Genomic DNA, 13,540 nt, shown 5'->3' on the forward strand with positions numbered 1-13,540 from the left:
GCTCTGACAGAACATAACTATACTATGATACCCTGCAGAGCTCTGACAGAACCTAACTATACTATGATACCCTGCAGAGCTCTGACAGAACCTAACTATACTATGATACCTTGCAGAGCTCTGACAGAACCTAACTATACTATGATACCCTGCAGAGCTCTGACAGAACCTAACTATACTATGATACCCTGAGAGCTCTGACAGAACCTAACTATACTATGATACCCTGCAGAGCTCTAACAGAACCTAACTATACTATGATACCCTGCAGAGCTCTGACAGAACCTAACTATACTATGATACCCTGCAGAGCTCTGACAGAACCTAACTATACTACGATACCCTGCAGAGCTCTGACAGAACCTAACTATACTATGATACTCTGCAGAGCTCTGACAGAACATAACTATACTATGATACCCTGCAGAGCTCTGACAGAACCTAACTATACTATGATACCCTGCAGAGCTCTGACAGAACCTAACTATACTATGATACCCTGCCGAGCTCTGACAGAACCTAACTATACTATGATACTCTGCAGAGCTCTGACAGAACATAACTATACTATGATACTCTGCAGAGCTCTGACAGAACCTAACTATACTATGATACCCTGCAGAGCTCTGACAGAACCTAACTATACTATGATACCCTGCAGAGCTCTGACAGAACCTAACTATACTATGATACCCTGCCGAGCTCTGACAGAACCTAACTACACTATGATACCCTGCAGAGCTCTGACAGAACCTAACTATACTATGATACCCTTTCAGGGCTCTGAAAGAACCTAACCTACCTATGAGGGTAAACAATATTGTTCTTTTCTAACAGCTGGATCATCTCCACACTTTTCCTAAAACAAATGAATTTTGTAATACTTCAAAATGGGTGCTAGTAACAGTACAGGCACTGTCTTTTTGACAATTTGTACATCTGGTAATATTTATTTATTACTTTACCACTGAACTGACATAATTAATGGTATCTTATTTTACACTCATGAAATTCAGGCAGCCAAATCACAGCTAGCTTAATGCAAATGATATGAATATACGGTAGTTGGCTGCCATATTAATTGCCGACGACAAATTATTGATTTACTGACTGGTGTCGACAAATTGTTCAAGGGTGACTGCCTTGGAAATCGGGATACAAATTTTGCTGCCGAGCTGTGGACCGTAAAATTTACCAAGACCCAGAAAATGAAAAGCAACCCACTTATCATAAAAACAGCTTTACATAATTCAGACAGAGTGATGCAAAACATGCACTGCATAATAATAATGTACTTACTTGAGGCATTGTTGGTGATTTTTCTTTCTAAAGTTATCCTTGACATCCTCCCTGTTAGCAAGCATTGTTATTTTCAGCTCAGGTCTAGGTGGCAAAATTTATTCTAAATTATAAAGAGCCGGTTATCACTGGTAACTGCTTGCTGTAGGGTTCAAGGTCGGACCAATTCACATCATAATTAAGACGATAAAAACGGTGCTTACTGTCTAGCATAAATAGCAAGGGTATGGGTAATGCCTTGGTTAGTTGACGTTTACTAATTAACATTTACAGGTTAGGTAGGACAGCAAGATAAAGGACGTGTAATGAAAGGGTTGGTAATCGGTTAGACTATCTGGATGTAAGAGTGCTTTTTAAGATGGTAGTTGGCATTTAGTGATAAAACTGGCGATTGACAGGTTTTCGGACGCAGATTATTTATTTTTAAATCAGCATTATAGGAAAGCTTATTCGTTTTTTTTTTAATTGCAGACAACTGCGACTTGTTAAAAAGGGCGGTAAATACCAGAGAGAGAGAGAGGGGGGGTTTGGGGATAATGGGCTGTTTATTACACTAGTCCAAAAAGTTCTACAGTGTGTTTTTTTTATGAGAACTTTTTTGGATGTAATTTTGCCCCACTTATAGTTATCAGAATTTAATGATTAATGGCTTATTTTCTTCGTTTTTTAAGGCAATTAATAGAACAACAAAAAAATATTTCAGTTTTCATTTAAAAAGTACAGTAAAATCTAAAATTCAAAACTTAGGTGTCAACATCTAAAAATGGTTTTAGCGCATTTTTCTTATGCCTAAATCTTCTAAGAAAAAAATTAGATTTTCTGTAGTAGACTTTGGGGGGCCAGTGCTCCCTCCCTGGTTAAGGTATGACCTTTAAACTTTTATATGTTCTAGTACATGTCCCTAATAGTATCTGTATACATTTTTAGCTCTATATCTAAACTTTGAAGTATTTTGCAGCCATTCTTGCAAAAGGTTGAATATTTGAGCATACGAAAAATGCGCTGAAACCATTTTTAGATGTTGACACCTAAGTTTTGAATTTTAGATTTTACTGTTTTTTTAAATGAAAACTGAAATATTTTTGTTGTTGTTGTAATTGCCTTAAAAAACGAAGAAAATAAGCCATTAATCATTCTGATAACTATAAGTGGGGCGAAATTGCTTCCAAAAAAGTTCTCATAAAAAACACACACTGTAGAACTTTTAATTGCCTTAAAAAACGAAGAAAATAAGCCATTAATCATTAAATTCTAATAACTATAAGTGGGGTAAAATTGCTTTCAAAAAAGTTCTCATAAAAAAAAACACACTGTATTATTCGTTGGCTTAACCACTTTGGGGACTTTAGTGAATTTCGATCGGTTGATTCATAAAGTTTAGTGTTTAATCGTTTCAACAACTAATTTTAATCTACAGAATGGGTATTATTTTTAATCAACATTTGGGATGTAATATGTACATCAATTTATCGGCCATTGTCTTATCCCTTTAGATCCCTGGGTAAATACTGATAGCAACTTTTTGTCTTTGTTTAAATTTCAATTGTTTTAAAAAGCTGAAAATAAATTGTTCCTCAATGCATCAAACTTCTCTTCTACAGCTTCTGGTAAGGCTTCCCTACAATTTAAAATTAAATTAAAACACATTAGAAGGTTTTTCATTTTTAAATAATTAACTTGAGGGATGACAGACTGACGGACAACTTTAGTGGGAAGATTCACATTGCACATTGGTCAAAATAATTAATTTTCACAAGTAACTTTAGTAGCCTATCCTTAGCAGAAGACATGTAGAAATCCCATATCCCCCTCAGTATTACCGTTAAAATGAATTTAGACAAATGCTCTGTAATCACAGAATTCTTTTTTTAGAAAATCAACAGTAAATCTCTCTAGTACAGTTGAGTAATTACTTGTTTACTAGTGCATTACTGATGGACCAACAGACAAATGGAAGCGGAATTTGCACACAAAGAAATCAGTCATCTATCTCTCAGAGGAGATGAGTAAATCATAAATTTTGACGGACAGTTGACATGAAAACAATGTGAGTTTTAGAGTAGCTATCATTTCAGTAGCGTGCACAGCTATTCACCAGAGGGGGTGTGAAACTATTATGGGACTAAAAATGGGGAAGGCTGTCTGTCCAAATCAAAATTTTATTTTATTTTCATGTTACTGATTAACTTTCTTACTTTAAACTTCTAAGTCTTGGGAAATCATTGGCGCAAGCATCACAACAGCAAGAGAAGTGGAAGCCCCTCTTCAACCTCTCCTGTCTCTCTTCAAAGGCAAAACTTAAAACAAAATTCTGGTTAAAAAAAGACATAAGGCGACAAGGACGTTCAAGCTTTTTATTTTGAAGGGGGTTGGAACTAACTTTTTTTGGTACTTGTTTAAGGACATGTGGCAAAATTAGGTAGACCTCTAAAAATATTTTGTGACTTAGGCTACAATGATAAGTTTCTTACTAGGTCTGTAAGTTTGTCTTTAATGTAACCTTGTTAACATAAAAGCATCATGTGATAACAGAAATGAAAGTTCTATGGTTTCTAGGTTGAAAAAAATGTTTATGTGCTTTGATTATAATACTTACGTCCTTGGAATCACTACTGAAAATTAAGTCTTAAAAATAAAAAAAATGTTAAAAGAATTCTAACATAATAAATGTAAATATAAACCTGACATGATGAATTCCATAATTATCAGAAACTTCATCTCCCTTCTTTATCTTTCTCTTAGCTACCATAATGCTCTAAATAGTATCGAACATTTTTAAAACACAGCCACAATATAGGATACTAGCGGATACACCCCTAGAGGCCTCTAGAGGGACTTAAGGTGGGGAGGTTAGGTTGAACCCCCCCCCCCTTTTAGCAATTCTTGTTTTAAAAAGAAAATGTAAAAAGGCCCATACGACTTGCAGACAAAGGGTCATAAAATCAATGAAGTGCTAGTTCGTTGGATGTTAATTTTAGATATATTGGACGATGCCCGGTATGACCATTGGCAAAAGAATCGAATTTAAAGAGGGCCTTAGCCTAGGGCTTTAAAGTGATATAGCAATGTCTGATACATTGATGAACCTACCCAATTATTATACACAAAATTATCCCTTATGTAGATTACAATTAGTGGTTGAAACGTTTGGACACTCAAATAAAAGAAAAAAAAACAATCAAAATTCAATTAAAGTCCCAAAACTTGTAGAGCCGACGAATAAGAAACTATTAATATAAAACTTTTGGGACTAGTATATAAACTAGCCCAATGTTCCCTCTCTTCCTGACCTAAGCCGTTTCATAAAAAAATTTAAACAAATCAAATCCTTTACCTGGTTTCCGTTGGCACAAATCCTCAAGGTATTTGGTTCACAAGAATGATTGAGGAGCAACAGAGTTGGAAATAAAGCAGCTCCAACCTATTCATATATTAATAATATTAGGTTGAAAATTGTATAAAACAAAAGGTGTAAATTCACTTCCGAATATGTTTCAAATGTTCAGAACCTTGCTATAATTTCACCTTTTGTTAATATAAAACACTATGCGGATGTTAATGTACACCAAAAGCTAAATACACATAGATAAAACAATGGACAATAAATAAATCCCCCCCCCCAGCATTCATTTTGATTTTAGTATCCTCAAAAGGGAAATTTGTGAGATGAAAAAAGAGAAAATATATTTTTAATGCTTGAGGGAGGGGGAGACTCATTATACCGTGTTTTATCCTTGTATAAGTTAGATAGGTTTGACTATTTTAGATAGAAACACCTATATGAGCATACATAGTAAAATCTTTTATTTCACCAGCACAAACTTAAATTATTTCCTTTTTATATAATTTCGTTTGTTTAGGTTAAGAAAGATTAAGGAGATTGCCTGCAGTGTAAAAGCTCACCGTTTAAGCTGGAAAATTTTTTTGAAAACAAGTATTAAGTAGTGTACTTGTGTTACAGTGAATTTCTCTGTCATTTATGAATCTTTTGTATTTTAAGTAAACTTAGATATCATAAGTAGACTATCATTTTAATTGTCTCATTTCAAACAATAAAAAAGTTATTTTTTTCTAAATAAATGTCCAAGGACGTCCAAGCTTTTTTGGGATCTAATGTACTTCCAAAAAATATAGGTCTGACTATGTACCTCCAAAAATTGGAGGGGTGTGGGAGTAAAAACCCTTTACTCCCCCCCCCCTCTCTAGGGCGTCCTTGTTTTGGTTAATTGAATTATCATTGGGGTTTATATATTATTAAACGATGTTTTCATAAACTCCACACATAAAACACCGACAAAATTATGGGAATGTGTGAATAAATCGACTTTGTATGTTAGATTAGTTCAAAACAGTGGCGTGCGGTATTAATGGTGTCAACACCCCCCTTAAATTTCAAATTTTCAAGGTCTGTTTTCCTTTATTCTCACACCTGGTAAATCGCTGTACTATGCACGCCACTGTTTTAAACTTTGATAAAAAAAACTATAGTAAAAGAGTCCTGTAGAAAAAAGGCAAGGATACACTACACGCTGACAAAGGGATCAACCTAATTTTTTTTACCTGATTTTTCTTTTTACAATCCAAACTTAATCAAATAAAATTGTTAAACATTTTTACAAACTATAAATGCCTTTTATTTCATTGCAGTGTTTTTTTTAATTTTATTCAATAATCTAATAATATCGTTTCTAAAACATTAAATAATTTTTTTTACCAAAAGTAATTTAAAGATAAATAAAAGGCATTGCAGACTTTGCTAGGGGGAGTTACACACCAAAATGACAAACTGATAAGAAAAATATCATTTTCGTTTGTTTAGAAGTGTTTTTTTACCTCCAAGAAATATTTATCTTATTTCATAATTTACTTTTTACAAAATTTACTTCAAATATTTGGAAATTTATTTAAAAATTTCAATGAACTTTAAGTTCTTTTTATACATTTTTATTCAAAAACAGGAGGTTTTAAAAAATGTGTATAAATGTAATAATAGACACACCAAATGTATGTAGAGAGAGATCAAGTTAATAAATACACCAAACTTAATTAAACACACAAAGATTTCAGTGGCAGGGGTCTAATTCGCAAAGTATCCAACAGAATGGTAAGGGGGTGTATTCTCAAAACTTTCAAATTTTAAATTTTAAACAAATTTCATTTTTAAATCTAAAGACAATGGAAGTTCCCTTAAAAACAAAAAGTAAAATATTATACTGCTGAATGTAAAGAATTAAAAAAATAAAAGATTGAAATGTTTGTTACAGATTTGCCTTATATGATTTAATTTCTTGAGGGGCTGGAAAAAAGCAATTTAATCAAGCTTATAATTGTTGAAATTTTGCTGGCGTATACTTTATTTTATTCAAAAAAGAGGGGTTTGTTCATGATCAGGGGAAGGGATGGTGCATTTTCATAAGAGGGGTATAGATATATTAGCCAGCGGGAAGAAACATTGGACCTACTGCAGTTTATGGTAAATTTAAAAAATCTATGAATTTTAAAGGCTGCTAGCTGCCAAGCGGCTGAACGTACAGATCATACCCGCACACCATTTTAAGCGGCATAAGAAGGCCTACAAATAATCTGGAATAGCCAAGATCCAATTATGCACAGGGAAAGCTTCACTGAAGAAAAAACGCGTAAAATAGGTCTTTTTCGCGCATTTCTCTGCACGGCGAGATAATTATGCATTATTGATATATGGCTATTCCAGATTATTTGTAGGCCTTCTTATGCCGCTTAAAACACTGTGCGGGCATGATCTGTACGTTCAGCCGTTTGGCAGCTAGCAGCCTTTAAAATTCATAGATTTTTGGAAATATTGCTTACCAGCAATATTTTACCGTGAACTGCAGTAAATCCGAAACATTTTATCAGGGTATGCAAGAATCTCTCACAATATCCACGTATTCTAATATATCAATTTTTGTAGAAAAGGATGAAATAACAATTCTACATTTTATTTTTTAGAATACTTTTCCTTGTCTTAAACACCAACTAGTAAAAATTTTACATCCTCATATGTAAAAATATTTTGAAAGACCAAAGTTTTGAGAATAATGCAACTAACAACAACAGCTATGTGCCTTAAGCTTAGGCTTATAAAAAAAATTGCGCGTTTTTTAGCAGATCTTTGCCTTTTTCCCTCTGAAGAACCTATTAACCTCGTTGATCTCGGGTGTGGCTATGCCGGATAGTTTATTGGGCAGAATTTCGTCCACAGAGTGCAGGTTGAACTGAATACCTTCCTACAAAACAAGGAATATTACAATCATTGAATGCATCAGAATCTTGCTATCTCTTTTTGATTGTAAAAATAAAGCTTTGCACAAATCGGAGGAAATCCTCAACCCCCCTTCCCCTCTGCTAAAAGCCATTATTTACCTCAAATAAAAGATGTTAACCTGAATATGGAATGCTATTCTGGCCATGGTAAGTTCAGCGTCTGACATAGTAGCTGCATACGGTGTCTCCTTCTCTCCAAAGTATCCACCATGTCGTAGCATCACAATCAGTAAAATTGTTCTTATTCTTAAAAAACCGAAAATGTTTTAACGAGGTTTGAAGAATAATTCAATAATTCATCTTCTAAAATACGCATCCCTAGTCAATGTCACAACAGTTTTTCTTCTGCAGCAGATTTAAAAATATTTTTTACTGAAAATGTTCCTAAGTATGTGTACTATTATCAAAATAAGATTAATAGAATAATAATATCTTATTTATTTTATGTTTTAAAAACAAATGTCATATTCAGTGATTTATTGAAAATAACTGGATATGATTTAATTTTCTCTTATATTACATGTTGAAAATTGCAATTGCTAACAACTTAAAGTTAAAAAAGTAAACATTTATTAATATTAAGGTAATGGGAACTTCTAAAAACAAGGATGACAACATCCATAAAAGCGAAGCTCTGAAACGGTAGGACAAACGGACAATATCACTTGTGTAATGTCAGAACTGAATAATCAGAATGCGAATGTATAAGAGTCAAAGCAAAATTGTAAGTAAATTTGTTGAAAAACTGCTTGATACAGGATAATGAATATGGACATACTTACATTTTTAGGACTTGATTATAGAGTTGTTTCGCTTATAATATTGTACTTTGTTGTCCTAGGAATCAGTATACCAAAAATCAGACCAATCAAATAATTAGGTCACATACAAATTTGTTGTTAAAAATGTAAAAAAAATCAACATGTTTAAAATGGACGTACGGACATTCTGGTAATGATTATAGAGTTGCTACGCTTCTAACTCGTACCTAACTATTACAGAAATCACCATGCAAAATTTGAAATCGATAGGACAATTCTAACATGCCTAAATTAACGAAAAAAAACTATTTAAAAAAGTAAAAAAATCAACATGTTTAAAATGGACGTACGGACATTTTGGTAATGATTATAGAGTTGCTACGCTTTCTAAATCGTACCTAACTACTAAAGGAATCACCATGCAAAATTTGAAATCGATAGGACAATTCTAACATGTCTAAATTAACGAAAAAGCTATCCGTTACGGACGGACGGACGTACGGACGGACCGACCCTAATTATAGAAAAGCTTCGCTTTTAAAAATAGCATTCATGTTGAGAGCAAAAATATAAAGTGAAAAGGGGAAAGAAGATAGGATAATCTAACAAACTTTTATCATGTGATAAAGTTGATATGATTTATTAGCAGTAAATTACAGATTAATTTAACAAATAATTTAATACATTTTAAATTACATCAATTTTTATAGATATATTTATTTACATTGACATAATTAGGGTAACTGTACTACAGGGCCTTTAAAGTCAATCTTGACTGTCCTTCGGCCCCATTTTCATTTAAGTTTTTTTTTCTTATATATTTACAAGTTTCACAAATGATATAAAATAATACTAGCTATTTACAGGGTATGGCATTTAAGTAGCTTACTGGTTGCGATATTTAAATTATATTTAGGTTTTTCCACAGGGATAACACTTTCTCTCCCTGCATTGAAATGTTTTGTACTTTGATATACACTTATTTTTTACATATTTTTTAACAGCTTTGGATGAATTTAATGATCTTAGCTCACCTGCCCAACTATTCCAAATTTTCGGGATTTTTACTGAAGGGAAAGTTTCATATATTTTATAATTTGGCTTCTCTACTCTAAGACATTTTGATCTAGTATTTTGCAATGGTGTTAGAAAATTAAGCATACATTGGGGAAGTTTGTTTTCTAAATATTTAGAGACAAATTCAACTACATTTGCATCCCTTAGGTCAAAAATGTTAAGAATATCTAGTTTTCCCATCAGGGGCTCGGCATGCACATTGTACTTAGCATTTAAAACATTCCTTACAGCTTTCTTCTGTAGGTTATGAATTTTTGTGATATGCTCATCCTTTGCCGCACCCCAAACAATTAAGCCATACTCTATGTGGGGCTTAGCAAGGCTGTTGTAAATTGTTTTTAAAGTAGTGGTTGGAAAGAGCTTTTTTGTTTGGGATAGGGCATAGACTGAGCTTGCTATTTTATTTTCTACATAGTTTATATGTTTGTCCCACTTTAGTTCATCATCTATAAGAACACCAACAAACTTGAAAAATTTAGTATTACAATCTCTGCCAATTCTTTCAATTTTTTCCCCTCCTATTTTCAATGTGCATAACTCTGGATCAAATAGCTTTTTATGTGGGCGAAAAATCATATATTTAGTTTTTGATACATTCAAGGCTAGTTTATTTGCTCTAAACCAATTTTTTGCTTTATCGAGTTCTAAATTAGAATCTGCAATTAAATCATTTAAGTTGTTGTTTGATTTGCTAAATGTAGAATCATCAGCAAATAAATTTGTTAAAAAAGATGTTGCATTTGGTAAATCATTTATGTATAGAATGAATAAGAGGGGGCCTAAAATACTTCCCTGTGGAACCCCCGTTTGAATGATTTTTTTAGCTGAATTTACACCATTGATTGTAACAAACTGTTGTCGTCCTATTAAATAGTTTTCAAACCATTTCAAGGTATTTTTAAAACCATAGTGTTCAAGTTTGTTTAAAAGAATTTTTATATTTAGGACATCAAAGGCTTTTGAAAGATCTAGGAAAATGTTTATTGTGTATTCAGGGTTCTTTTTATTTAGATTTTCATAGATATGCTTAAGTAAATTTAATAAAGGCTGTGTTGTGTTATGATTAGGACGGAACCCATATTGATATTTATACAGGATATTACAATCTGATAAAAATTTGATCATTTGTAATGCAACAACTTTTTCTAAAATTTTGCTAAATGCTGAAAGAATAGAAATTGGACGATAATTAGTAAACTTATTTTTTTCCCCTGCTTTAAAAATAGGTACTACACGAGCAATTTTGTAATTTTGTGGTATGAATCCTGTTTTTAATGATAAATTAAATAGGTATACTAACGGATCAATAATTTCATTTATAACTTCTTTGATAAGAAAGATTGAGATGTTATCCTCCCCACAACTCTTTTTGCTTTTAAGTTTATTTAGAGCATACAACAAGTTCTTTTTAGTTACAATACCAAAATTGAAATTAGTATCATTTTTCTCCCCAAGAAAACTGTGAAAATTAGATTGAGAATTTGGTATATTTTCTGCAATTTTAGACCAATATTGTCATTTTTCATGCAATAAAACATGTGATTCAAATAGACATATGATCCCGACATGTTTTGCAGCTGCGCGTCAGACATGACTCTATCTAATCCCGTTTGGATGGTTAAAATTTTTTTTAATAGAAGGCCTATTTGGGTTAGGTTTAGCCTTCCAGGTAATTTTTTAGAAATTGTACAGGGCGTTTAAAAAAACTGCGTTTTTCAAATTTGGGGAACAACCATTAGGAGTACAAAAAAAATAATTATATGTCAATATTCTCTAAAAAAGTATGCATCGAAATTGTTACAGGTGTTTTTTAATATCTCTGAAAATAACGGCGCATTTTAAAGCATAAATATTTCAAAAGATGCGTATGATGCTTTTTTTCTGGTAGAATTTTGTGCCTTAAGGTTGGTTTTCAAAAATTTATTCACTTGAAAACAACATCTTAATACGGCCAATACAATTTTCTACCAATTACACTAAAAATTTCATTTAAAATTCCCTCACTGAAAACAAATATTCAGTTTTTCTTTTTGTATACTTAAGAAACATGACCTTAAAAATTGCTAATGTTCGTAAATCCCCACCCCTCATTTATTCCTATAATCCTTTAATTTGATTGACAGGTTAAGATATAAACTCATAATTTGTCCATAATTTGTAATTTAGTGCTTTAATAAAAAAAATTCAAACTTCAATAACTTTTTTGTCTTTAGAGATTTTTTTATCAAATAAAAAGGAGTTTTTTTCTTTTTACTATAACCTACGTTATTAAAGAAGATTCTTTTACTGCAGATGCATCACAATCAAGAAATGTGAAAAAATGACAAATTGCAGTTTCTTAAAAATGCTTTTGTGAGGAGCTAAAAAGCATTTCACCTTTAAAACTCATTAAGGTACTTTTCTTATACCTTTTTCTAAATTAATATTGAAATTCTACGATTTTTTTATACATAATAAAAGAGTTATTTTAATTTTTCTTGCACAACATTTTTCACATAAAGCATTTTTGGAAACTATGTACCTATCATAGAGGCCGTATTTTTAGAGATAATGAAAAACACCTGTTATAAATTTGATGTACTTTTTTACAGAGAATAAGGACATATAATCGTTTTCTCTGTATTCCTTCTGGTTGTGTCAGAAAAAACGGAAAACGCAGTTTTTTCTGTAACACCGTGTAGAAAGTTAATTTACGTGATGCTTACAAGCGGCTGAAACGCGGCTGCCGAGCTCTGCATCTAATATACTTACCCGAGAGAAAGCATTTCATCATTTGTTCTCTCTTGTCTGTGAGCTTCCAAGAAAAATATATTCCTAAATATTTTTTACATTCTATTAAACATTCATATTGTTACAGATTATAATGGATTTTATAAACAGGGATCAACAATTTTTCTAGCGGAATATAAGATTTTTAAGAGGCAAAATTTTAGCAAATAGAGAATTTTTTACATTACTGCCAAAAAAATACATAAAAGTTGAAGTAATGGAACATCGACTAAAAAAATTTGTATGTTTCATTTCATAACAGCAGAAGTACATGGTAAAAATTCTTTAATTTATATACATAACTATAAGTAAAAATGCATATATCACAAAATAGGAGAAAAATAGGTTTAGCAATTTAAGTCCAAATGCTTTTCGTGCAACTACCCCTTTAGCCAAAATTTAAATCCGTTTTTTATGATATCTTTTTTTGGTACACCAATCTTTAAAAAATCTCCAAATTTTTTACATAAATTAGATATCTAAGGAATTTGTTTTATTAATATTGTTTTTGCACAACTATTTATATGAAAATTCTATAATTCTCTCAAGAAATCCTTATTAACAAGGGTCATAGCATCCATGAGCATGCATTGGAACATATTTATGAGAAAAAAACCATAAAGACGGACGGAAAAATAGAGTTCTAGAGTAGATGCTTATTTGTTTAAAAAGTTTCTCACATTGAACTTTTTCTGTTGTCTAAAAACTTTTTCTTTTCTACGGTGAGTTTTAACACAGCGGTACTTTCATAAACCTTACCTAAATCTACCCAATACATTTTAAAGAATATTTACTTAAATAACTTAATAACAGTTTGAACCTTTTAATGCATAGCTATGTGTAGTACAAATGGTTTAGGGTCAAAGCGTTCCTCTTGTTCTAAAATATCTGATAAACAGCATTCCTTTCTATTCTGTGTAAGAAAGTTAATCCTTCCACTCCTACCATAAAAAATAAAAATGGTAACCACTAGCGCATTATGTCTTTTCATTTGAAGTTGATAATTTTTAGACATAATAGAAAGTTTAAGCGATTCCCAAGAAGATTAGGTTTTTAATGTTTTGAAAATTGTTAAAATGAATACCAGAATTCTACCTGTAATCACTATATTTACAAATATCATCTTCCTGCTTGAATTCAGCTCCAAACTTGGCGTCAACATTCTCAAATGTATCCTTCCAGGTTGTCATAAAGTAATCTAAATAAAAATCGACAAATGAAGCGATGTTTTTTTTTCGTAGCGAAGCTGCTCTGTAAGTGCTCTCTGTTAATTAGTCTGTCTGTAAGTAATAATCTACAGATATACACGAGTGCTTGCTAAGATCTAAAGTCTGCTCTGTAAATTACAT

The 13,540-nt window shown here is 31.9% G+C and overlaps 2 protein-coding genes across 3 annotated transcripts in view; both read right to left on the reverse strand.

The window, feature by feature from the left end:
- The window catches only part of Hel25E (ATP-dependent RNA helicase 25E), a 356,959-nt gene that overhangs the window by 26,004 nt on the left and 317,415 nt on the right, over positions 1-13,540 (reverse strand). The window lies entirely within an intron of this gene.
- The window catches only part of LOC145318957 (protein-lysine N-methyltransferase SMYD4-like), a 37,756-nt gene that overhangs the window by 1,170 nt on the left and 23,046 nt on the right, over positions 1-13,540 (reverse strand). Inside the window, exons 17-26 of one of the 2 annotated variants that reach the window (XM_080160723.1) lie at positions 13,287-13,389; positions 12,174-12,236; positions 7,704-7,830; positions 7,464-7,547; positions 4,634-4,720; positions 3,981-4,054; positions 3,495-3,596; positions 2,873-2,917; positions 1,300-1,383; positions 803-859 (exon numbers count right to left, since the gene is read on the reverse strand). In XM_080160723.1, coding sequence (XP_080016849.1) covers positions 803-859; positions 1,300-1,383; positions 2,873-2,917; positions 3,495-3,596; positions 3,981-4,054; positions 4,634-4,720; positions 7,464-7,547; positions 7,704-7,830; positions 12,174-12,236; positions 13,287-13,389 — 826 coding nt within the window. Of the gene's footprint in view, positions 1-802; positions 860-1,299; positions 1,384-2,871; positions 2,918-3,494; positions 3,597-3,980; positions 4,055-4,633; positions 4,721-7,463; positions 7,548-7,703; positions 7,831-12,173; positions 12,237-13,286; positions 13,390-13,540 lie in introns of both variants that reach the window. The other variant, XM_080160725.1, reaches the window with a different exon arrangement.

The sequence above is a fragment of the Acartia tonsa genome, chromosome 5, assembly GCF_053477335.1.
Source record: "Acartia tonsa isolate MP-2025a chromosome 5, ASM5347733v1, whole genome shotgun sequence".
NCBI classification, from domain to species: domain Eukaryota; kingdom Metazoa; phylum Arthropoda; class Copepoda; order Calanoida; family Acartiidae; genus Acartia; species Acartia tonsa.